Source organism: Tursiops truncatus, chromosome 11 (assembly GCF_011762595.2).
Source record: "Tursiops truncatus isolate mTurTru1 chromosome 11, mTurTru1.mat.Y, whole genome shotgun sequence".
NCBI lineage: Eukaryota > Metazoa > Chordata > Mammalia > Artiodactyla > Delphinidae > Tursiops > Tursiops truncatus.
The window spans coordinates 60,060,539-60,088,429 of NC_047044.1; the positions used below are offsets into that span (position 1 = coordinate 60,060,539).

Sequence of the window (27,891 nt, forward strand, 5' to 3'; positions counted from 1 at the left end):
CAAACATCTGCAGTTCATAGTGCTTTCTCAGATTTGTTAAAAAAATACAATGCTTAGTTTCCTATATAGGATATACAAAAGCAAAAAATATATATATGTATATAGTAGAAATAAAATCAATCAGCCATAGTAATTTACAGCCTTTGTCTCTAACCCTCCCCCAATCATAATCTTTACCCCACACTTCAGTCTATACTTTCTGGGATCAAGAGTTCTATCTATTCTGAACTCTGAGAAATGTCTGTTAAATTGCATTCTGCATAGCACCCACAAACAGGGTGCCAGTTGGGAAGTCCCTGAAGGAAGATGGTGTGGGCTGTTACTGCTCTGGGTAAAAAGTCAGACAGTCAAATGATAAGCAGATAAATGTGACTGGGCAACCTGAACGGACAAGGGAATAATATTACCACTCCTCTGGGCACCCCGCACCCCACAAGATTTGGTCATTAAAAGGTTAAATAAAAAAGCAACTCTTGAAAAAAATTTAGAATCAATAGCCTGTCAGTTACATTAATTTCTTCTGGCAAAAAGTTCAGGGAAAGGGACTTTCATCAATAAACTCCTGACTAAAGGAATGTGGGCTCCTAACTTCCTGTGGAAAAGACTGAGTGACTTACTGCTGCTGGGAGACAAAAGCAGAAGCTGCTTCAGTTTTAGGGCCAAACAAGATACTGGATCTGGAGCTTCCTTGGTGAGAAGGAAATAGGGCAAGTGGAAAGAACTGGATATAAATTCACTCGTGCTAATGAATGGAGTTGAGGGTAAACCAGCATTCCATTCCAGAGAAAAACATCATCAAATAACCTTCTAAAACCTTGTAGGCTTCAGCATCATTAAGCTAGTTTATATCTAGTAACTTCATACTGGGGAAGATTCCATTCCTTGAAATGCTCTAGCAAAATACTACACACTTCAGTGAGTTATCCTGCCCCTTTTCTCCAGAAGATGCCTATGAACATGATTACAGACATAAAATAACAGGTTCTGAGTTCTGCCTTTCAGAGGGAACAAAGGGTGCGATAAGTGGCTGGGCATGGATAACTTCTACTTCTGGGCATGGATACTTCTGGGCATGGATAACTGCTACAGTATTAATAGAATTTGATCTGGGGAAAAGTTCCTTGCAATACTTCCTGTGTTAAAAACAGTATTAAGTCTGCAGAGAAAGGACCAAATGAAGTAAACTTTTGTTTAGAATGTTAAGTTATTGTATTTCAGGTTAAACAACAACACAAACTTACCCAAACCCTAATTCGGATAGATTTTATATAAAATATATAGTAGAATTATAGCATCATCTATTTGTAGTCAAGGTAAATAGATTCATGAAAGGAACTAGGACTCTGCTATAAATCCGGATGTTGGTTTCACTTTCAAACACAAAAATAGTTTCTTCTTTTAAAAGTGCAGTAGAATATCCCCCATTCATAATTGTAACTAATTTAGCAAAAGCAAAGAAATGACCTCAGGAACATACCCAGGTTTTAAGATAGATTTCTAGGTAATGGGCCTGAAAGGCATTTGATCTGAATTTATTTTCCAACAATTTCAAATATTAATTTCTCATCTGTGTGTAGATATATACAGGCACAAACACACATTCACACACAGTCATACACAAACACTTCACTTTCTATCAGATTAGGGTAATTTTTTATTGCAGGTCTCTTATAGTATTGGCTAACAGAAAACCTATCCCCAACCTAACAGATTACACACATACACACAGCCATTTCCACACTTCCTCACAGTGAAAAGCTCTCTGACAAGATACCAGAAGGTCGAGAGAGACAATGTTTTAATGGCTGGGCCTTGAGGACAACTCTGGTTGCATTTAAATCTCAGTGCCAAATGCACTAAGAGTTCCCTGCCGCTATAATTTTTGGATCAGTCTCTTCAGCAATCAGGCCACGGAGAAAGCAGGATGTTTTTTCCTGATCTCTCCTATAAACCACAGTGGTAAGACAAGATTTCTTTTTGTTCTGGGCTATCATTCCCATGATCGTGTGTGCTTCCTTTCCCCTTAGGAACCACCCAAGGAAGAGTTAAGGGAAAAGATCAAAGAACCACTGCCTTGCCACTGGTCCATGCTCTGGAGTTTTGCAGAATGGAAACCCAGAACAGGTTCATTGGCTGATGCTCCTTAATAACATAATGGGAAAGAAACTACTGGGGATGTTCAAAAGAGGAAGTGTATTTCCTTTCAGAATGTGAACTCAGAAGCCCACACATCAAAGCTGAGAGCTACCTTGGAAGACAGTTGTACAAAGGTCCAAATAATCCACTAACTCCTGAACTGGACTACTTGAGTCACTTCCGCTTCTGAGCACATCATTTTCCTATTGAAAGCCCCTACCTATTATTTGACCATCTTTTCACAGTTTATATAAACTGATCCCAGATTATAACCTTCAAAGGGTCTCTTGTACAATTTCGTAGAAGGACTTCTGATTCTTGATGCTTAGAGCAGCTAATGAAGAGAGAGGTGCCTTTGACTCTCCAGCGCCAAGAGGGTGCCTGCGTCAGTAGTATTTTGAACACTCTCTTCACAGCTACCTCAAGCATTTGCCTGAGCTTCAAGGCTACTCTATTCTGCTGCTGGGACTAGGGACTTTAAAAGAACGACAGAAGTGCCTCATCCAGGGACCACTACCAAAAACAAAGCATGAAGTGATCAGGTAAGAGAAGGGGAGACAGAAATGGTTGAGTCAAGGAAGGAGTGCAAGAAGCTGATCCCAAATTAAAAGACAAAATTAAGAAAGGAAAACATTATGTATGTATATATAAACTAAAAGCAGAGCATATAAATGCTTAATCTGGTGGGAAGCCAAGACAACATCTATAGAAAATCTTGATGTGTCACAACAAGGCTCAGCCATAAGGAAATAAGGCAATATAAAAAAAAAATGACCAAGTTATTTTGGTCACAGAATGGTCTCCTTCCTCCTCCCAGCCAACCCCTGCAAATGCATCTCTATATATCTTTTTTATATATATATATATATAATATAGAATCTGCTTTTTGTTAAAAAGTATTTCAATGATCATATATATTTATCAAGGCATGATGGCTTTAGGAAAGGGGGGATCCATCATGGGGGAGCTGAGAAGGGAAATGCAGGAAGTGGAGACTGGGGTAAGAAGTGTTAAGAAACTGTTTGGGGTCAAACAAATGCTCATCAAAGGGTGGCACCAACAGAATTTTCACTAATGTTTCCCACTTCAAGGAGGTACTGATGATACAGGTGGATGCCAGGACCCCATCTCTTCTCTTGTATCCCTCCCCCAATTCTTCCCACCACCATGCATTTTTAATGCCTCACGGCTCTCTCTCTCCCACATGTCTCTTGGACCCATGCTACCTTGCATCCCAGGGTTGATGGGTATGGCCCATATGTCTCTGGCCCCGGGTGCCTGATCTCAGAAGCCATTGCCACTGATATTAATGGACTGCAGATCTGCCACCTGCATGACGTTGATGCCACTGTTGGCAAGACGGGCAATACCCTCTGGACAGATGGCCTCCATGGCTACCATGTTGGTGGTGATGAGGGCCGAAGGGGTGGAAGTGCCGCTGCCTTCTGAACCTGCCCCACTGTCCAGGGGCAAAGTGCCCACACTTAGGGCTACACCTGGGCCTCCCTTCTTATTCTGGTGGGTCTTAATATGCTTTGACAGGTGGTCACTCCTCATGAAGCGCTTGGGACACTCAGGGCAGGCAAATTTCTTCTCACCTAGGTAAAGGAAGAGAAAGAAGATGAGAAGCTCACATCTCAGGAAGCCTTGTCCAATTCACTGCTTTCAAACTATATAAGGCAGAATAAAGCTAGTCCTAGAAGGTGATTACAAACAAGAAAAACCTGGTGACTATCTTTTGCCTTTTGGGGGAACAAAAAATAAGTAAAGGCTGGGGAATACTCAGAAAGGAAGGAGTATAGCAGAAAAGTAAGGCAGGACCTTCAAAATCCCACTCAAAAGCTAGCTCCTTCCTTCTTAAGGGTTTTCCAGATTAACTCCAATTCATGATCCATACAATCAGTTTCAAACATAAGTTGCTCAGAAATTTTAGTTATTTCATAGATATATTTTGTGTCTTTTTCTTTTTTTGACTTGAAATGTTAGAAATTTCTTTATTATTACTCATTAAGCATCAGCTTAATACTGCGGAAATTTCAAATCGCCCCCCAACCCCAAATTCTTGATAAAGAGCTCTTTTAGTAAAGACACGCTCTCTTCTCTCCTCTGTATAAAACTTTACAAAATAAAGGCAAAGAACTGTGTACATCTTGCTGTAAATGCTGCCCATAGCTGTGGAGACAGTGTCTTCCCAAGGCACCCTTTACTGTCCAGGTCCTGAAAGACTCTTGTTCATGAACTGTCTCTTTGCAAAGCAAGTCCACCACTTGCTATGTTTATCTTCCTGAGGGTCAAAAACTTTCTCACAAAGTCTCAGTCCAGTCTCTTGCCTCAGCTGTTGTAAGCAGGCCCTCATCACTTCATCTTCCTGTTTGTTTGCAGGTTTGGCGTAAATTGCATTAAGTGGAAAACCAGGCTCTCCAGGAATGGGAAAATTAGTGATTCCCAGCGTATACATTTCTTTCTCGCCTTGGCTTTTAGAATTGCAATTTTCTGAGCTTCTTTAGACACTGAGAAATGTAAAGAGTTATATATATCAAGATCCTATCAGCTTCATTCTTAATTTCATAGTTTTTGAAGAAGACATTGGCCTTGAAGTAACAGATAGCTTCATCCACAATATCTGTATCTTTTGTCTCTCTAGGAGTGGGTCCTTTGAAGTGACTTCTGATAGGCAACAGTGCCATGATTCCAATGAGTGTGGTGTCAGGGTCCATGGGGGAAGAGTGGTAAGCCGGCATCTTGGAGGCACCCAGGTTTCAACCCCAATGAGGAGGATCGGGTTAGAGCACGGTGCTATTTTGTGTCTTTTTATTCTGGTCTATTACTACCTCTCCCTTCCCCAAGTTCCTGCTCACCTGTGTGTGTGCGTTTGTGCCTCTGTAACTCGTCCGAACGTGTGAAGCGCTTCCCACAGTATGACCAGGTACACATGAATGGCCTCTCGCCTGTATGCCAGCGCAAGTGTGCCCGTAGGTGTGAGGTCTTGCCATATACTTTGCCACAGCCTTGCATATGGCAAATGTGCTGTTTCTTCTTGCCAGGATCCCCAGAGCCCCTGGAAGCGAGAACACAACTATTCATCATTCATTCTAGAGACAAAAATGAAAGAATCACAAAGTATACATCATAATTACTGGATCCACTCAAAACTAATCCAAACTTTTATTTAAAAAAAAAAAGCCCTCTCTTTAGTATCAAAAGATAAATCTTTAGTTGACTCGATGTTTGATGTTTGAAGAGATAATCATTCTCAAGGTGACTTGTGAAATGTGAGAGGCATTTTCTTATATTTTTCTGGAAGTTAAGTCTCAATACAAGCATTTTCCATGAGAACTACTGTGAATATGGTGACATGGTGATATTTTTGGCTGGGAACTTACTTAATGAACAAAGCGTCTCTCCATTTAAGCACTTGGTGGAGAACTTTAACGAAAACATAATATTTTACAACTATAGAACTTTTCTCCTAGAATAAAGGTCAAGAGCCAAACAGTAAAGATTAAAAGCTGAAAAGAGGGCTTCCCTGGTGGCACACTGGTTAAGAATCCACCTGCCAATGCAGGGGACACAGGTTCGAGGAAGATCCCACGCGCCGCGGAGGAACTAAACCCGTGCACCACAACTACTGAGCCTGCGCTCTACAGCCCACAAGCCACAACTACTGAAGCCCATGTGCTGAGAGCCCACGCTCCGCGACAAGAGAATCCACTGCTATGAGAAGCCCACGCACCGCAATGAAGCGTAGCCCCTGCTCACCGCAACTAGAGAAAGCCTGCGCAGCAACCAAGACCCAAGGCAGCCAAAAATAATTTAACAAACAAACACAGAAACTGAAAAGACAGCAATATCAGAGACTTCAGTGGAAAAGGATGATGGGATGGATAAAAGTCAAAAGAGGGGAAATAAGGACCCTAACTAATTCAAGGTATGTAAAAAAAAATATTCCCTATATGGAGCAAATCCTAAGCTCCTCTCAGGAAATCAGCTCTGAAATGTTTTTGCCAAACCAATTTGTACCATGTGTGAACCATTAGTGGGCACTGGGGAGATTTCCAAGAGGGATTTTTCTTGGGTTTTAACAGCACATATTAGTGGGGCATGGGGAGGGGGAAACCAACACTAACAGAAATGAAATCATACTTAGGTAGAAATCACAGAATTTCCTTCAAAAACTTAAATCCACTTTAAGCTTTGTGAGAGGGAAACTCTATTGTATTCAAGTGCTTTTGATGCAAGTTTTTCCTGTAATATAGGGTAACCTACAAAGAATTCAAATTATTTCTTGTTTTGGTACATTTCTTATTTTTGTGCTTATTTTTAATGGAACAAAACTTTAACAGATTTTTTTCAAAGGCATTTAAAAAATTATGTGACTTTTGGGCTTCCCTGATGGTGCAGTGGTTAAGAATCTACCTGCCATTGCAGGGGACATGGGTTCGAGTCCTGGTCCAGGAAGACCCCACATGCCACGGAGCAACTAAGCCCGTGTGCCACAACTACTGAGCCGGCGCTATAGAGCCCACGAGCCACAACTACTGAAGCCCGCATGCCTGGAGCCTGTGCTCCACAACAAGAGAAGCCACTGCAATGAGAAGCCCGCGCAACACAATGAAGAGTAGCCCCCGCTCGCTGCAACTAGAGAAAGCCCCCGTGCAGCAACGAAGACCCAAGGCAGGGGCTTTCCTGGTGGCACAGTGGTTAAGAATCCGCCTGCCATTGCAGGGGACATGGGTTTGAGCCCTGGTCCGGGAAGATCACACATGCCGTGGAGCAACTAAGCCTGTGCACCACAACTACTGAAGACCGCGTGCCTAGAGCCCGTGCTCTGCTACAAGAGAAGCCACCGCGATGAGAAGCCTGCGCACCACAATGAAGAGCAGCCCCCGCTTGCCGCAACTAGAGAAAAGCCCACGCACAGCAACGAAGACCCAACTCAGCCAAAAATAAAATAAATTTATTTTAAAAAAAAGACCCAATGCAGCCAATAAATAAATAAATTTATAAAAAACTATGTGACTTTCTATTCTCTTTCAAAATCAGTGACTTGAAAAAAAGTAACTTGGAGCTCTCCAGAGATAATACTGAATAGCCAGTACACTAATGAGAAAATTCGTCAGAATTCTCTTCTGTAGGACATATTAGATTCCTTGATGGAAGAATTTTCTACCCAGAATAAGTATTTTTATCAATTTTGAGAGAAAAAAAGATTATGGAAAACTCATGATTTTCACACAGCCACTGTAAAAAATCATTACAGTAGGTATGTTTCTTTTTCTTTGCCAGGCTGTTTTATAAGCTATCTTGTTAGGGGACTTCCCTGGTGGAGCAGTGGTTAAGCATCCGCCTGCCAATGCAGGAGACACGGGTTCGAGCCTTGGTCCGGAAAGATCCCACATGCCGCAGAGCAGCTAAGCCCGTGCACCACAACTACTGAGCCTGCGCTCTAGAGCCTGCGAGCCACAACTACTGAAGCCCGTGCACCTAGAGCCCATGCTCCTCAACAAGAGAAGCCACCGCAATGAGAAGCCTGTGCACCACAACAAAGAGTAAACCCCACTCGCCACAACTAGAGAAAGCCCGCGTGCAGCAACGAAGACCCAACACAGCCAAAACTAAACAAATAAATTTATTTAAAAAAAAAAAGAGTTGAAAAGGATCAGAGCTGGAACCAAGACCCCATATATAATCTAATCAAAAGCACTGTGCTGTCTCTGATTCCTTTGCAACACTGCCAACACTTAAAAATTTTTTAAAATAACCCTTTCTTTTTACCTCCAAGTCTATTAATTTTTCTTCTTTATACTCTTAAGAGATTGGCTGAGTCAACTTACCTTCCTTCACTATCTTTACAGTAGGGGCAGGTGCATGCTTCCCGCCGGGTCCTCCGACCAGCTTGGGGTTGGGGATCTGGGCTGTTCTCTCCTTCCTCTCCACCTGTTGGGTCATCATGTATTCCATCACCACCAGCCCCATGGAGGCCAAGCTGAGCTCCATGATCACCTGAAATTAAGCGAGTAAAAGGGTCAAGGTGGGAAGTAGGGGAAGTCGTCACAGTCGCAGGCATCTCAGTGACACTTCACTTTTACAGCACCATTTCTTCAAAACTTTGAAGTCACATTCACTGATACTGCCCATACTTGAAATCTCAAGAATCAGAGTTGAAGAGACAAAGAGCCAATAAGTCTATGAAAACATTCTCACTCAATTTTTAAAATGCAACTCTATTTATAATAGACTTGTAATTTTTCACCTACCAGGTTACAAAAAGTTAAAACTCTAATAATGCACAGAATTGGCAAAGGATACAGGGAAACAGGCATTTTTATATACAGGTGGTGATAAATTAGTACAAACTCTTTTTTTTGCTGTGCCATGCAGCTTGCAGGATATTAGTTCCCCAACGAGAGACTGAACCTGCGCCCTCAGCAGTGGAAGTGCAGAGTCCTAACCACTGGACCACCAGGGAATTCTCAGTACAACCTTTTTGAAGGCCAATTTGGCAATATTATTAAAAATTTAAGTGCACATCTTCAAAGAAATTTCACTTTGAATCAGCAATGTCCTATGGATATATTCACGAGTACACAAAGATATGTGACAGTAATGTTTTCTGTAGCTCTTTAACAACAAAAACGGAAAAAAATCAAAATGTACACCAGTGAGGAACTAGTTAAGTAAATTACGATACACTTATGCAATGGACTACTATACATGCATTAAAAAGAATGAGATAAAGTTCTGTACTGTTATAGAAAGATGTACAACAAATCTCTTATTCATTCCCAGAACTAAAGTGCTATGGAACCAACCAAATGGAAGTGACTAAAAATAAGACTTCAAGGGATTCCAAACTAGAAAACATACAAAACCGGAAAGAGGAAACTTCCTAAAATGAGCAAAAAATTGTGCTGAATATTCAGCGGGAAATAGTACATGTACATTATAAATTTTAACACAAAGAGAAAAGGAAAGAGCTGAGGTCAAAGTTAATTTTTTCTTTTTTTTCTTTTGGCCATGCTGCGCAGCATGACAGAATCTTAGTTCCCCAACCAGGGACTGAACCCACGCCCCTTGCAGTGGAAGCACAGTCTTAACCACTGAACTGCCACGGAAGGTCCTCTAAGTTAATTCTGTGTAGCTAGATATACACCCCAGGAAAGTTTCGGTTTGGGATTGGATGCTTTTCAGAATGCTACAAAAAGGAAGAAAATATCGTGCATACAATCTATTATGTTACTTGATGTCATTTCCTTTTAAAGATAAATTTGTGGACTTCCCTGGTGGCACAGTGGTTAAGAATCCACCTGGCAATGCAGGGGACACGGGTTCAATCCCTGGTCCGGAAAGATCCCACATGTTGTGGAGCAACTAAGCCCGTGCGCCACAGTTACTGAGCCTGCCCTCTAGAGTCCGTGAGCCACAACTACTGAGCCCACGTGCCACAACTACTGAAGCCTGTGTGCCTAGAGCCTGTGCTCTGCAACAAGAGAAGCCATCACAATGAGAAACCCGTGCACTGCAATGAAGAGCAGCCCCCGCCCGCATGCCGCAACTAGAGAAAGCCCACGTGTAGCAACAGTCCCAAAGCAGCCAAAAATAACTAAAATTATTTTTTAAAAAATAAATAAAGATAAATCTGTATGAATCACTATAATTTCTGTCCTGGTTAAATTAAAATAGATAAATGCTACAAAGCTCCAGGCCAGTGTTTCTCAAACTTTTTAAACTTGCAACCCACAGTTAAAATATATATATGACACTGTGACCTAGTACATAAACATGTAACTGAAACAAGTTTCACAAAAAATGCTTACCCTTATGATAAGCAGGGTATTCTGAAATTTTCTAGACTCTATTTAAATTTTTTTTCCTTAATGCTGGTCATGACCCAGTATATCGATTTTATGAGTTACTAATGGGTCACACTTGACATTTTCAAACACCGCCGCTCTAGGCCAATAGACAGAAGCAATGTTTTAAAGGAATACATAACATTCTTTTCAAGCTTTCAAATCTATCAATAAGCATTCACCTATGAAAGCACCTTGTAAATAAGTTAATGACTCTATTCATATTTAAGATTCCAATAATTGGAGAGTGTTGAAATGGCCAGCTTTGTTTTATCTATTTTATAAAGAAGGAAACTAAATAAACGGGGTAGGTCAGACTTAACATCTAGAAACCTAGGCTCTTAACTTTACTTCTGTACCTAATTTCAACTCTTTTCAGCTCATCTATGTAATTTCGAGTCACAATACCTAATAAGCAGCTCTCTTTGTACTTTCTTTCTCACTCTACCACTTCTAAGCACCAGCTTATTGCATTAAAATAAATTTAATTTGAATATTTTGAGATTTTCATGATACTGGCAGAACTAAAACTGGGAAGTACTGGAGTACAGGTTAAGAACAAGTTTTGAAGTAAGACAGATCCTAAATAAGAGCCCCTACACTATGATTTGATTTGCTTTTCTGGCAGTGATCGAGTAACTTCTCTAGTTATCAATTTCTCCATCAGTAAAATTGGGATGAAATCTTAACAATCTCATAAAGTTATTGTGAAAAACAAATGAAATAATACATGTAGGGCGCTTAGCATAGTATCTGTCACATAGCAAACATTCAATACATTGTAGCTATTACTATTAGGAAAATATCTTGTGGAAAAAAGATAGTGAGAAATCATGGAATAAGATACACCAGTATTTCACATAATCATTCCACCTTAAAATTGTATGTGTTACTGAGTGGAAACTCCCCCTAGTGGGGATGGAGAATTTATCCTTTAAAATAAGCCAAACAGCTCAGCAGACAAGACAGGATGCTAGTTAGTATTGCCAGTGGTTACCTACCAAAAATTACCTTCAGAAGAGAAATTTATAAAACTGTAGATCCAGCTATCTATAATAAGTCTTTAGAAATAAGACAAAACTGTGGTGTATATCAGCAGATCATCTTCTTTGATCTATTTTCCAAGCTAACCTAACTCCATTAAAATTTGAGAAGCAATTCATTAATCCCCAAAGTTCTCCCTTGTCCCAATCAACTGGAAAGAGGCAAATCTTTCTCCATTTTATTGAAACATAAGAATAATATTCAAGATAGGCATAATACACTAAATAGGAACACAGAGAAATACTTAGATATCAGGACTACTAAAACTAAATCTCTAACCCTCTTTTCAAATTCTTATGAAATGGACAGTCAAAAATTAACATCCTCCTGGACCCCCACAATGATTTCAAATTTTTTTAAAATAAGAAAACTGAGAATGGGCTTAGATAAAATGAACAATTTTGAATTTCATTTAACAAAAAGAACGGATAAAATGTCAACAAAGCATCAACATCAGACCAAAATCTGTTTCCTGCCTCTTTTAATAACAGTTTTAGAAAAAGAACAGTTTTATCTTAAAATGTGGCACTGGTTAAGCAATGAAATAAATTATGGATTTTCCTTTCCATGATTAAAATAACTAGTAAACCAAAGGCACAGTTTAATGACAGTCTTGCCCAACCCAGTGGTTGCCTCTAGCATCAGTTTCTGAAATAGCTATGGTAGTTACACACTTTTTTAGTTTCCTCAAAGTGAAGAAGTGTGCTGAAGTCATGAACTTTCAAGACCACCACATGGTAAGTCAAACACCCTATTCTTCTCTGAGAAAAAACTTGGGTAATACTAAAATAAGATGAAATAAGAACCTCCTCAGTAATTTTCAGAAGGGTGGTTCCCATACACTTCCCTATTTATCTGCTTTCTGAAATGATTTTGGGAACACTGTGTTCTTTAACTTTAATTCAGTAAGTATTAATACAGTAAGACTAAAACTTTACAACTATACCTATATTAAACACACACTGGGTTTTCTGAATATGTTTCAATTTACACAACAGATATAACTCAAAGAAGCATATCTCAGACCACGAAGTGTTTGTGTCTTTTCAGCCATGTTGAAACAGAATATTGGTAACACCACTTATGCGTGAGGAACAGGTATCCAGAATATGTCCCCAAATCAAGAAATAAAAACATCTCTAAGGACCTCCCTGGTGGTCCAGTGGGTAAGACTCTGTGCTCCCAATGCTGGGGGCCCAGGTTCGATCCCTGGTTGGGGAACTAGATCCCACATTCCACAAGTAAGAGCCCACATGCTGCAACTAAGACCCCACATGTTGCAACTAAGACCTGGTGCTGCATTAAAAAAAAAAAAGTCTCTAGTAACAGAAATAGATGATTCACAATACATAAGGATCCAGGGATTGAACCAAAGCCCCCAGTAGTGAAATTCCTAACCCCTGGACTGTCAGGGAATTCTCCTTTATATTTCTAAACAATAATAATTTTATTAATCTAGTTTCCCAGTCCAAACAAAGTATATTAGAGGTAGAAAATTAGAGAAAAAGGAATAGAAGAATCATACCTTTAATGGCACAAAAACTGGCAACTGGGAGTGATATATATAAATGACCCATAAATCCATCCCTATATTGACTATTTGGTTACTCTTGAAGTACAGTCTAATGTAAAAGAGATAAGATAAATGCTTGATTCTGTCAATTAGTAGTTTTTAAAATAATGAGTTGGTTTCCTAGACTCCTTAAAAAGTGACTAACGGGGCTTCCCTGGTGGCGCAGTGGTTGAGAGTCCGCCTGCCGATGGAGGGGACACAGGTTCGTGCCCCGGTCCGGGATGATGGCTGGGCCCGTGAGCCATGGCCGCTGAGCCTGCGCGTCTGGAGCCTGTGCTCCGCAACGGGAGAGGCCACAACAGTGAGAGGCCCACGTACGGGGGGAAAAAAAAAAAAAGTGACTAATGAGTTCTCCTTTTCTTAAAAATCAAGTTTCCTGAGATACAATTCACATACAATAAAAATTCACCCTTTTAGTAAGTTTAGACCAGGGTTCTCAAACTGGCACCATTATACTCCCCAGGAGACATCTGACAATATAGGCATTTTTGATTTTCATGTTTGGCATCTAGTGCTGCTAAATATTCTACAATGCATAGGACAGCTTTGCTCCTCCCCCCCCCAAATAATTACCTGGATCAAAATGTCAATAGTGCTGAGGTTGAGAAACTATGCTTTAGGCAAATGTATACAGTAAGTAATGTAACCACTAATAAAGCATGATACAGAATATTTCCACCACCTCAAGTAGTTCCCTTAAGCCCCCCCCATAGTCAGTCTTTTTTGCATTGATATGAACTCATGGATTTAAACATATTTGATGCTTCTATCCACTGCAGTTATTTTTCTTACTGATGCTCAAGCTATCCTGCACTTGGCCACAGAAACATCAAGTTGGCTCCTTTGTTCTTTGACAAGATGTCTCACATTTGATATTAATTTTCTGCTCTAGATCTAGAATCAGCTATTTCTTCAAGTATTCCTAGTTTCTTTTCATGGGAAATTAGTATTCAGGTACCGTAATCTGGTCCTCTATTTGAAGCTCTAGTAGATTCCACAGGAAGGGATCATGTGAACACTCTTTCCTTTATTCTTACATGTTAGTGATCTTTATACTTGGAGGTCTATTTGTCTGAACAGAAAATTCTTGGTTGTTGTTTTATTTCCTTGATTCTCTTAAATGTTAATCCATTGCATTCTAACACTAAACATGCTGTCAAAAAGTCTAGTGAAAATCCATTTTCCTTCATTTGTAAGTGATTAGGTCTTTTTTTGCTAGGATGCCCAAATGTCATTTTTCTTTAAAGTCCACCAGTTTTAATAGACTATGTCTCAGTGTTGGCCATTCTGGGTCGATTTCCCCAGGCACATTTTTAAATTTTTAAAATAAATTTATTTATTTATTTAAATTATTTGCCTGCATTGGGTCTTTGTTGCTGTGTGCCGGCTTTCTCTAGCTGCGGCAAGCAGGGGCTACTCTTTGTTGTGACGTGTGGGCTTCTCTTTGCGGTGGCTTCTTTTGTTGCAGAGCATGGGCTCTAGGTGCACAGGCTTCAATAGTTGTGGCACATGGGCTCAATAGTTGTGGCTTGTGGACCCAAGAGCACATGCTCAGTAGCTGTGGCTTGTGGGCTTAGTTGCTCCACAGCATGTGGGATCTTCCTGGACCAGAGCTCGAACCCGTGTCCCCTATATTGGCAGGTGGATTCTTAACCACTGTGCCACCAGGGAAGTCCCTCCCAGGCACATTTTGGGAAAGTTTTCTTTCTGTCCCATGCATTTGGCTGTTTTCTTCCTCAGGAACTTAGTTAAGATGAATGTTGGTTCCTCCTTGCCTATATTTCGTATCATTTCTTCTCAAACTCCTTTACTTCTTTTTTTTGTAATTTATTTTTATTTATTTATGGCTGAGTTGGGTCTTCGTTGCTGTGCGCGGGCTCTTTTCTCTAGTTGTGGTGAGCGGGGGCTATCCTTCGTTGCGGCGTGTGTGCTCACTGCGGTGGCTTCTCTTGTTGCAGAGCAGGGGCTCTAAGCATGCAGTCTTCAGTAGTTGTGCCTCACAGGCTCTAGGGCGCGGGCTCAGTAGTTGTGGCACATGAACTTATTTGCTCTGCAGCATGTGGGATCTTCCTGGACCGGGGATCGAACCCATGTCCCCTGCATTAGCAGGTGGATTCTTAACCACTGTGCCACCAGGGAAGTCCTTCTTTTTTTGCTTTCTTTTATTTTAAAAGCTTCCCTCCTTCTATTAAATATAACAAATTAATTGCTTTATTTTGTGTTTTTTGAGTCATATTTGTTGTCATTTTTTGATGTTCCTTTTATTTTCATCTTTATTTCTGAAATGATTTTTTCCTCTTATTTCTAATTTTTTTGTGTGGTCCATCAGTTCTCTTTTCAAATTCTCCTTTTCTCCAATCACCTCAATTCTGATATTTTCCTAAATAGAAGGTAAACTTCCATCATTTCCTAAATTAGCTCATTTTCAATTTTCATCTGTTTGGTGAGCATGTCTTTCCAGGAGCCTTCCACTGCCTTAGGGAGTTTTTCTGCTTCTTTCTGTTGTTGCTATTGCTATCTTTTGCTAATAGTAGTTGTACATGGATTCAAACTCATTTTTAAACTTAAGTGAGTTTTCCTGTAATTTTGTGAGGAAGGGGTATGAGCCAGGATGGGTTTTTCTAAGCTTCATGGCTTTAGAGATTTTCTCTTATTTTTGAAAAGTGACTAACAAACAAAACACAAAACAAAAAACATACAACTCTTCCTTCTTTCTACCCTCTGCTCTTTCTCTGACTTTTACCTTGTCCTTTTCTTTGTTCCTGTCTTGCTCAAAGTAGATTCTACCCCTAGAAGTTTCTCTCAGTGCAGTTTTGCATTAGAACTTCAGTTTGTTAATTTCAAAAGTTGCCACAGTTTATCTCCATTCCCTCCTACACACCCTCTAAGGGCAGAACCCCTTCCCAGTTTCAGTTACTATTCTAGATGTTTCTCCAGTGAATACCTGTTGGTGATTTAGAGGTTCTCCTGTTCTCAGGGCCATCAGAAACCCTGTTGCCTTCCCTCTGCTTCCTTCCCTTCACAAATGCCAATAATCAAAGATCTATAGTTCACTGCAGATACAAGGTTTGATTGTAAAGTTTTTGGTTTTGCTGTCCTAGTTTCTCTAGCTATTGTAATTTTTTTTGTTTTGGAACAATTTTAGATTGATAGAAACATTACAAAGATACTTCAGAAAGTTCTTGTATATTCTTCTTCCTTTAATGTTAACATCTTACATAACCAAGGTACATTAGTCAAAACCAATAAATTAATATTGGTATAATACTAGTAACTAAACTGTAGACTTTACTTGGATTTCACCAGTTTTTCACTAATGTCTTTACTCTCTACCAGGATCCTATCACAATACCACATTGCATTTAATTATCACGTGTCCTTAGGCTCCTCCGATCTGTGACAGTGTCTCAGTCTTTCATGACCTTGACAGTTTTGAAGAATACTGGTTGGTATTTTGTAGAATGTCCCTCAATTCGGATTTGTCTGATGTTTTCTCATTAGACTGGAGTTATGGGTCTTGGAGAAGAATACCACATAAGTGAAATGCCCTTCTTATCACATCATATTAAGAGGTACATGATATCAACATACTCTGTTTTTAGGAGGAAGATCCAGGAAGATTTAAAAAACTGGCCGCCATTATGTTCCCACAATTTTCAGTAAATAATCTTTTGAAAGTTTTAAAATAAAAAAAGAGGGCTTCCCTGGTGGCGCAGTGGTTAAGAATCCACCTGCCAATGCAGGGGACACGGGTTCAAGCCCTGGTCCAGGAAGATCCCACATGGCGCAGAGCAACTAAGCCTGTGCGCCACAACTACTGAGCCTACGCTCTAGAGCCCGCGAGTCACAACTACTGAAGCCTGTGCGCCTAGAGCCCGTGCTCCGCAACAAGAGAAGCCACCACGATGAGAAGCCCGTGCACTGCAACAAAGAGTAGTCCCCTTTCAACTAGAGAAAGCCCGCGCGCAGCAACAAAGACCCAACGCAGTCCAAAATAAATAATAAATAAAATAAATAAATTTTTAAAAATAAAAGAAACAAAGAGTCATTCATCTAAAATAATTATTTAGGTGGACTCCTCATGCTCTATGTGTGGTCAGTGGTATGTATATGTATGTGCACTAGGCTATGGCACTCAATAGCAGATACTAATTCTTTTTTTTTTTGGCTGCTCTGCGCAGCATGTGGGATCTTAGTTCCCTGACCAGGGATCAAACCTACGCTCCCTGCATTGTTAGTGCGGAGTGTTAACCACTGGATCACCAGGGAAGTCCCAGCAGATACTAATTCTTGTTCCCAGTTTTCAATCTCTCTTTCTTTCTGCCTAAAAGCCACCTGATTTTTGTTCAGGGTAACAGTGTGCCAGGTTAAAAATATTCTCCTTCCCAGATTCCCTTGCAGATCAGGAGTAGCCAAGTAACAAGGTTTTGGTCAATCAGGTATAAAACAAAATTGCTAGATAAGACTTTCAGGAAACCTCTTTAATTGGGAACAACTAGGCTTGCTTCCTCCTTTATCCTGTCTGGAAAGGTCACAATGACCCACAGTGGAGTAGCTGCAAGCATGGCAATTGTCCCACACTAAGGCAAAAGTAAACGTGGCAGGGGTTCCTACTGTTACCTGGAGATGCCACACCAACTTTGGACTCACTATCTCCAGATTTCATATTATATGAGAAAAATAAACCCCTATCTGGTCAAGCCACTGCAATAGGTTTTCTAGTACATACAGCTAAATGCATTCCCTAACTACAAAAAAAAAAAGGAAAAAAGAAAAAGGGAATTATGTTTTCTTAATGTGAGTCATGACTACATTGGGCATAGAAATTTTTCTTGACTGCAATCTGTATCTCAGTATGTTCTACCAGTATTCTGTGTCACTATTTTGTGTGACTCAAATTGATGAGAGTCTTTAATTTTCTTTGTCCAACTCCCAGAACTATGCCGTAAGTGGGTAAGCATGTAACAAAAAATTCTGATGATAATTTTGTATTAAACTAGACCACATAAGAATAGAGAATGGGCAACAGAAATTTATTTCCTTCTGCTCCAGAATGCAAGCCCTTGCTAATTCACCGGTAACTTGTGCTCTATAAAAATCCATATATACACCTGGCTTCTAAATTTATTTATTACACATTGAATCTTTCCTGTTTTAAAATTACAACATATTTTACACACACACACACACACGCATGTATAAGTTATAGGCTTTACTACATATAAACTTACTTAAGAGCTTATCCCTATAGTGCCTTATACCACCATGTGGACTTCCTAAAGGCAATCTGTAGAAATGTTTATCAATTATTTACTGTCTATTGCTCCAGGTACTATACAAAGCTCCAAAGATTCAAAGAAATAGTTCTCACTGTTGAAAAGCTTGTAGTTCACTAAAAAGAGAAACAGATAATTTCAAAATAATAATACGAACGTTACAGTAAAAGCCATCCAAAAGATGTTCCAGAATTGAAAAGGGTAATTTCTCCAGTCTGGAATTTCAGAGAAGGCTTGCTTCCTAAAGGAACTGAGATTTGGGCCAAACTTCAAAGAATGCATAGGAGTTAGCCAAGTGAAAAATGTTGGCAAGGGAAGGGCATCCCAGGCACAGGGAAGACTATGAGCAGCATAAAGGAATGTAGTGGAGTGTGGGATGATGGTGGAGTAGAGAAGATGTAGGTGGAGAGATGAACTTCAGAACAGATGATATTATTAGATGCAAGACAGATATTTAAATGACTGATTTTTTAAAAAGGTGATGGTAGATAGAGTATGGAGAGATAAGCACTTTCATACAACTGCTAGTAGCATGACTGCACAAAAGCATATGTCAGGGAAACAGCACGGTGTGTGTAGGGCATGTTGGCAATACAGACCAAGTCTATAAGATAGAGTGTCTATATAGACCAAGTCTATATAGACCAAGTCAATATAGACCAAGTCTATAAGATATAAGTGACTAATGTTTAACCCAGCAAGTATACCTCTAGGAATAAGGACACGTGCCAGATATTGTATCAAGCTCTGGCGATAGATATAATCCTGGCCATTATAGAGCTTCCCAGCTTCATTATCTCACTGGGAAGACACAAAATGAAATCAACAAGTATAATATCTGTCCTATAATTTGTATATTAAAGTACTAATAAAACACTCTAATAAGAGAAGTATTAGAGTTGGGAGGGGGACTATTAGAAAGAAAATAGTGGAATATTCTGGGCTATTTCATTAGATAATGGTGAGAGATAATAAAGGTCTAAAGTAGGGCAGTGGTTCCAGTAAAGAGTAAGGCATGGATAAAAAAAGTATTTAGGGGCTTCCCTGGTGGCGCAGTGGTTGAGAGTCCGCCTGCCGATGCAGGGGACACAGGTTTGTGCTCCGGTCCGGGAAGATCCCACATGCCGTGAAGCGGCTGGGCCCGTGAGTCATGGCCGCTGAGCCTGCGCGTCCGGAGCCTGTGCTCCGCAATGGGAAAGGCCACAACAGTGAGAGGCCCATGTACCGCAAAAAAAAAAAAAAAAAGTATTTGGGATTTAAAAGAAAGCAGGATTTAAGCGGCTGAATACAGGGAACTTCAAAGTTTCTGGGATATAACTGAAAACAGCAAGACTGCCAGGGATATGAACAAAAGACAGGCAACAAGCATTTTTAAAGATTTTTTGAAGATACAGACTAAGGGACTCATTAAAACTAAATAACCCAGGGAATTCCCTGGCAGTCCAGTGGTTACGACTCCGTGCTTCCACTGCAGGGAACCGGGGTTTGATCCCTGGTCAGGGAACTAAGATCCCACAAGCTGTGCAGTGCAGCCAAAAAAACAAAAACAAAACCAAAAACTGAATAACCCAGTAAATTCACTCCTAGGTATATAATCAAGAGATATAAAAACATGTCCACACAAAAACTTGTACACAAATGCTCAAAGCAGCATTAGTCATAATAGCCAAAAAGCAGAGACAACCCAAATGTATATCAACTGATGAATGGATAAACAAAAATCGGTATACCCACACAATGAAATATTATTTGGCAATAAAAAAGAATGAAGTACTGATACATGCTACAACATGAATGAACCTTGAAAACATTACGCTAAGTGAAAGAAGCCAATCCCAAAAGACCATATATTGTATGATTTCATCTATAAGAAACATTCAGAACTGGCAAGTACATAGAGATGGCAAGTAGATTAGTGACTGTCTTGGACTGGGGATGAGGAACGAGAATGGGGCATGATAGCTAATGGGTCAAGTGGTGTTTCTTTTTGGGGTGATGAAAATGTTCTTAAATTCGAATTGTGGTGGTAGTTGCACAATTCTGTGAATATACTAAAATCCACTGAACTGTACGTTTTAAATGGGTGAATTATAGAGTATATGAATTATAGCTCAATAAAGCTGTTTTAAAAAGCAAACTATAGTTCAAAAAGTTCTTTTTTAAAAAAGGAAGGAAGGAAAAAAGAAAAGGTTCAAAGGGGAAAAGTGAAAAGAAAAAACCTACACTGTCAGGGATGAGGGGTACCACAGGAATAGGGAGACAGAAAATATTTATTTTTTATTTATTTTAATACAATAAATCTTTATTTCATCTCTGTTGTGTGCCACACACTAAATTTAGGTTCTACGGTCAAGGACCCAAACTCTAGTGAGATAAAACACAAGACAGAAAAAGGTATCTCTAGCTGCCTTTTTTGCTCTGGATGTCAGGAAGCTGAGAGACAAACCATATGTTCAAAGTAACTTTAGATATTGAAGTTACAATATCACACCCTTGTCACACTTCAAAAATAATTCTGGGCAGATAAAGTACAATGTTTACAAAAATGTCTGGAAAGAAAGACTGGAAAAAAATTTAAAAACACTAATATTGGTTTCTTTAAATGATGGGTTGACTTCTTTATATTTTTCATATTAAACAGAATGAAAAATAAAGGGAGGGAGGGGAGTTAAATACACACACACACATATATTTAAATATGAAAAGAAAACAATTATCAAACTTTTAGGGACTTCCCTGGTGGCACAGTGGTTAAGAATCCACCAGCCAATGCAGGGGACTCGGGTTCGAGCCCTAGTCCGGGAAGATTCCACATGCCGTGGAGCAACTAAGCCCGTGAGCCACAACTACGGAGCCTGCACTCTAGAGCCCATGCTCCGCAACAAAGAGTAGCCCCCACTCGCTGCAACTAGAGAAAAGCCCGCGCGCAGCAATGAAGACCCAATGCAGCCAAAAATAAATGATTAAAAGACAAAAACTTTTATAAGGCATAGACCGTAGAGATCTATGTTATGATTTTTTGAATTCATTAAAGAAACCACAAAAGAAAAGATCAATTCATTTGACATACAAAAATAAAAAGCTTCTGTATTAGAAAAAGCCAGTAAGAACTTGAGGAAGTTATTTTCAGCAAATGAATTTCTTTATTTAAAGAAAGAGCTCAGGCAAGTTCCTAAAAATATTATCATGCCAGTAGACAAATCAACTGGTATAATCTGTAAACAAGCAGAAGGAGGGCTTCTCTGGTGGCACAGTGATTAAGAATCCGCCTGCCAATGCAGGGCACATGGGTTCGAGACCTGGTCCAGGAAGATCCCACATGTCCCGGAGCAAATAAGCCCGCGATATGTGAGATCTACTGAGCCTGCGCTCTAGAGCCCGTGAGCCACAACTACTGAAACCCGTGCGCCTAGAGCCGCTGCTCTGCAACAAGACAAGCCACCGCAATGAGAGGCTCAGGCACCGCAGCGAAGAGTAGCCCCCGCTCACCACAACTAGAGAAAGCCAGCACACAGCAACGAGACCCAATGCAGCCAAAAATAAATAAATAAATAAATTAAAAAAAAAAAAGAACCCGCCTGCCAATGCAGGGGACATGGGTTCGAGCCCCGGTCCGGGAAGATCCCACATGCCGTGGAGCAACTAAGCCTGTGCACCACAACTACTGAGCCTGTGCTCTAGAGCCTGCGAGCCACAACTACTGAGCCCCTGTGCCACAACTACTGAAGCCTGCGCACCTAGAGCCCGTGCTCCACAACAAGATAAGCCACTGCAATGAGAAGCCTGCACACCACAACAAACAGTTGCGCCCGCTCGCTTCAGCTAGAGAAAGCCTGCGCACAGCAACAAAGATCCAATGCAACCAAAAATAAAAAATAATAAATAAACAAGGAGAAGGAAAAATATTCAACCTCACTAATAAGCAAAAACATAACTTATCTGGGGAAAGGTCAGAGTCCATAAAAATGCTCATCATTGAAAAAATCCAACTATGGAAAAAGTCATTTGAACAGACACTCATCAAATTATTTACAACAGCAATAGAAGAAATGAATTAAAATGTAAATAAACTGTTCAGGTAACCTGATGGACTACTAGGCAGTCAGTAAAATTTATGATTAATTAAAGTATAACAATTTAGACAATATGCTTATGCTATATTACCAAACAAACGAAGAAACACATTACATGCATACTAAGAAAAAAAGCTATGCTAAAGAAACACTAGGTTGGCTGCAAAGTTTGTTAGGGTTTTTCCATAGGATGTTACAGAAAAATCCGAACGAACTTTGTGGCCAACCCAATACATACATTAAAATTTATATAGAATAGAGCAAACACCAAATTGGTGACTGTAATGGGAAGTGCTATTAGTTTTGTTTTTCCCCTTTCTCCTTCTCATATTTTCTATAGTGTAATTATACAACTTTTATCATTAAAAACACCGACACAGTGAAAACAAAAATCAGCCTATGCATCTCCCCACTTTTTGGTATATTAACAGTGTTTTACAGTGTTTTTTTTGGTTTGTTTGTTTGTTTCAATATATTTGGCTGCACTGGGTCTTTAGTTGCGGCACTCAGGATCTTCATTGCCACATTCGGGATCTTTTAGTTGCGGCATGTGAACTCTTAGTTTCAGCATGTGGGACCTAGTTCCCTGACCAGGAACTGAACCCAGGGCCCCTGCTTTGGGAGCATGGAGTCTTAGCCACTTGGACCACCAGGGAAGTCCCTATTTTTTTTTTAATTTATTTTATTTTTTATTTTTTAAGTGGACCTGAAATTATCAATGTAGAACTTTTGTTTTTAATTGGAGTATAGTTGCTTTACAGTATTGTGTTAGTTTCTACTGTACAGCAAAGTGAATCAGCTATACGTATACATATATCCCCTCTTTTTTGGATTTCCTTCCCATTTAGGTCACTGCAGAGCACTGAGTAGAGTGCCTTGTGCTATACAGCAAGTTCTCATTAGTTATCTATTTTATACATAGTATCAATAGTGTACATATGTCAATCTCCATTACAGCGTTTTTTAAAAATTGGTTCTTCACATTGCAGAAACTGCAGTCTTCCCAAAGTACAGGGCAATCAGCACAATGATTGCAAAGGCTCTCACCAGTAGGTGTCGCTGTAACTAAGTGATAGGTGTTTTAAAAGCCCACCCTCCCAGGGAAGTGTTGAGGAGCAAGAAAAAACGAGGGGAAAGGCGTGCAGTGTACGCACAAATTTTAAATGGGACCATTTGAAGAATTGTAATTCAGATGTGTCTCCATCAAAACTACATTTTTTTCCCCCAGTTTTGGTAATGCTTCCTTAACTAAACACTCTCTGGTTTTACATTATCCATCGTCAATCCAAAGGTACACATTTCCTTATTTTTCATGTCCAAGAAAACTAAGGATTTGAAAATTTGATCATTAGTAACATACCAAAATTCTTATAAATTCCAAGACTTTCACTTACTTCCTATCTCTGTCAACATCATTCCATAGTGAAAATTGTTTTTCAAGACAGAGAAATGAACTAAAATTGCCTTATCTTTCTGCCAGCTCTCACCATAGTGATAATTTCCTGGGAAAGGGACTCACTTTAACATCCCTCGCAAACTAGCTATAATTACCTATTATTATTCAGACTGTTATGATTTAAAATTCATTTAAATATATAATATATACCAGAGGAAAGCTGTGAGAAGGAGCATAAAGCTTAAGAGAATATAGTTGGGAATTCTCTGCTGGTACAGTGGTTAGGACTCTGTGCTCTTACTGCTGAGAGCCCAGGTTCAATCCCCAGTCAGGGAACTAAGTTTTAAATTCTTATTAAAATTTTTTTTTGGCTGGGCCGTGCTACTGCAAGTCACACGGCCCAGCCAAAAAAAAATTTTAATAAGAATTTAAAAAATAATAAAAAATTTTAAAAGACACCCTTTTTAAAAAAAAAGAGAGAATACAGTCATTTGGTTTAGTAAGAACACGAAAGTGATACAATAAATAGGAGAATGAGAAAAATTAATTTTGGACTTATTTCATGCCTCTATCACTTCCCTGATTAAAGGAGAGATGAACACAATCCTAACCACTGGACCACCAGGGAATTCCCTTGACTGACTTTCGAACTGTTCATATTCAACTGACATTTTAAATTACTGAGAGCCTCTGATGATTAAAATTAATAAGGGCCATTACACACACTGTAATGCACTATAATGGTGCAGTTGGACAAACTTAGATATGAATCCTGGTTTCACCACTTATTAGCCAAGGAACCTCTCTGAGCCTTACTTTCCTCAATGGCAAAAAGGATACTGGGATAACTAATAAAAATTAAAATACAGCATACCTAGCACTGTTCCTGGCACTTAGGAGGTACTCAGTAAGTCACCGTATATTAAGAAAATAAAAAGGCTAAATGTGACTTTTAATGTTTTTTTCCTCCCATCTACACATGTACCATTACTACCCACAGTATGTTCTTTTGAATTAATCTAGGGGAGTTGTAACACCAAATTGTATCATTAGTGTTTAAAACAGCAGCAATAAATACTATAAAACAAAGAATAAAATGCACAGTAATCTAATATTTTGTTTCTAACCACTGGATTTACCACTGAAAAAGGATAATCATATCGAACTCTTCAAATTATACATAATTCCCATTAAAAATAGCCTGGGGTTGATTAGTAATGCAGAAATAACTGTTTTGAATACACTGTATACTTCTGAAAGGAGAAAGAAGCTGTGGATAAAATTTCACGTTTTCAGAAATTTTCCTAGATAAAATGTAGCAAGGAGATGCTGTTTGATGATAAAGCATGAAAGAATGCTGAAGCAAAGTAGAGATGTACATAGTAAAGGTAAGTACCTCACACTCAAGTATACTAGAGGCTTTCGCTAACAAAACCAAATTAATTTCTCTAGTAGGGCCTGAAGAAAAATGAATAATAGTAGCCATCTATCATGTTCTGTAAATAACAGTCTAAAAAATATTTATAGTACTATTAACAGTAATGAAAACCAAAAAGGGGGTGAAAATATCCCAAATTCTACCATCACAACAAATTAACTATTATTATCCTTTTCATCTTCCCCTCAATTACTATTTATTTGCACAAATAAACTTTATATATTTATAATCATAATACAGTAACATTAAGCATAAAAATCTGAATTAATACTAAGAAGTAACTCTTCAGGGGACTTCCCTGGAGGTCCAGTGGTTAAGACTCTGAGCTTCCAATGCAGGGGGTGCAGGTTCGATCCCTGGCTGGGGAACTAAGATCCCACATGCCACTCGGCGGGGCCAAAAAAAAAAAAAAGAAGTTAACTCTTCAGATCCATACCATCCTGAGATCCCTGAAGTGACAATGTAAATAGGCACTTACATATTGGGTACCTTTTATGATAGGGCTCTCTAAGTTTATACCCACAGTGCAATTATATAATCTGATACAGTACAGCTGACATTTTTTTGTTTTTCAAGAAGCCACCTTTTATTTATTTATTTAAATTTACTTATTTAACTTATATTTATTTTTGGCTGCGTTGGGTCTTCGTTGCTGCACATGGGCTTTCTCTAGTAGTTGTGGCGAGTGGGGGCTACTCCTCGTTGCAGTGCATCGGCTTCTCACTGTGGTGGCTTATCTTCTTGCGGAGCACGGGCTCTAGGTGCACGGGCTTCAGTAGTTGCGGCACGCAGGCTCAGTAGTTGTGGCTCACGGGCTTAGTTGCTCCGCAGCATGTGGGATCTTCCCAAACCAGGGCTCGAACCCGTGTGCCCCGCACTGGCAGGCCGACTCCCAACCACTGCGCCACCAGGGAAGCCCCCAGCTGACATTTTAAACCTCCCAAGCATAAACCCCAAGGCAACTTTTTAATATGAGAATTAGACTTCTCCTTGTCTTAATTTGTCCAGTTTACTGAATACTAAGCAGATACTCTATTTATATCTAGTGTTACAGAAACACATCACAGCTTTAAACTGTCAATGACAGTATGACAAAAGAATAAAAGATGGAAATGCTACTCCATGAAAATACACAGATGTTCATCTATGCATTTGTGAATTCCTTTTCCTAAACTGGTATCCTTCAACTTTTGCTTAATATGGCAATGAATAATTCAGATGTATGCATTTTATTTAACGTATTCTGAGTTTTCTGTTCTGTTCTTTTAATACTGATTATGTAATAAATGAATCAGCTAACATACTCTTGAGGACTTATTCTAAGAAAATGACTTAAAATGAGAAAACTGGACTTCCCTGGTGGTGCAGTAGTTAAGAATCCGCCTACCAATGCAGGGGACACGGCTTTGAGCCCTGGTCCTGGAAGATCCCACATGCCGCAGAGCAGCTGAGCCCGCATGCCACAACTACTGAAGCCCGTGCGCCTAGAGCCCGTGCTCCACAACAAGAGAAGTGCAACGAGAAACCTGCGCACCACAATGAAGAGTAGCCCCCGCTAGCTAGCTGCAACTAGAGAAAAGCCCACATGCAGCAATGAAGACCCAACGCAGCCATAAATAAATAAAATGAGAAAACTATATGTTCTATTATATTCTATATTTAAAATACAGGAAATCTTGAAACTGCCTGAGTATTTGACAAAAGAGAAATAAACTGTGGCAAACAACTTGATATAATATTATGCAGTAATTTAAAATCACCCCTCTGAAAGTGAAATATAAAACAAGGATCCCTACTATTGTGACTCTTATTTAAAAAGACAAGAATGAAATGAGGTACAAATATTAAAAAGGAGTAGGTAAAATTATTTGTAGATGACATGACAGTATACCTGGAAAATAACTAAAAATCACTAAAGAAAGTCACTAACAATTATTGAAAGCAATAAGATTGTAATACAGCCATTTTAAAATTAACACACAATAAGTGTGTTAATTTTAAAATGTATATATATGTACATATATATGTACATATATATATTATAATTTTAAAATGTATATATATGTACATATATATGTATATGTACAATGTATGTATATTGTACATATATATGTATATATACATATATGTATATATATTTAAAATGTATATATATGTACATATATATGTACATATATATTTTATAATATATAAAATATATATGTACATATACAATGTACATATATTTAAAATGTATATATACATATATACATGTATATACATGTATATATGTACATATATACATGTATATATGTGCATATATATGTACATATATTTTATAATATATAAAATATATGTACATATACAATGTATATATATGTATATATGTACATGTGTATATACGTATATATGTACATACATACATGTACATATACATATATATGTACGCGTATATATGTACATATATACACGTATATGTACATGTATATGTACGTACATATATATGTACATAGATGTATGTACACATATTTTATATATTATAAAATATATGTACATATATACATATATGTACATATATGTACATATATATTTTATAATATATAAAATATATATGTACATATACAATGTACATATATTTAAAATGTATATATATGTATATATACATATATATGTACAAAGTACATATATTTAAAATGTATATATATGTACATATATATGTACATATATATTTTATAATTTTAAAATGTATATATGTACATATATATGTATATGTACAATGTATGTATATTGTACATATATATGTATATATACATATATATGTACAATATACATTGTACATATATATGTATATATATGTACAATGTATATATATGTGTATATATAATGTATATATATAATATATATATATAAAATAAAAAATATATATAAAATATAAAATTTTATATATATATAAAATGTATATATATGTACAATGTATATATATAAAATGTATATATATGTAAAATGTATATATATATACAAACCTATTTGTATATAGGTTTCCTATATACAAATAAGAGCCAGTTAGAAATAAAATGGAAGAAAAGATCCTATTTGCAATAGCAACGAAAACTATACAATACG

The 27,891-nt window shown here is 38.5% G+C and overlaps 1 protein-coding gene and 1 pseudogene across 1 annotated transcript in view; both read right to left on the reverse strand.

Moving 5' to 3' along the window:
• Positions 1–1,185: 1,185 nt before the first annotated feature.
• SP1 (Sp1 transcription factor) overlaps positions 1,186–27,891 on the reverse strand; it is a 42,757-nt gene continuing 16,051 nt past the window's right edge. The window contains exons 4-6 of the mRNA XM_033866608.2: positions 7,971–8,139; positions 4,995–5,194; positions 1,186–3,734 (exon numbers count right to left, since the gene is read on the reverse strand). Of these exons, the coding sequence (XP_033722499.1) occupies positions 3,421–3,734; positions 4,995–5,194; positions 7,971–8,139 (683 nt within the window). The 3' untranslated portion in view covers positions 1,186–3,420. The remainder of the gene's footprint in view (positions 3,735–4,994; positions 5,195–7,970; positions 8,140–27,891) is intronic.
• On the reverse strand, positions 3,758–4,975 carry LOC101323735 (actin-related protein 2/3 complex subunit 3 pseudogene; annotated as a pseudogene).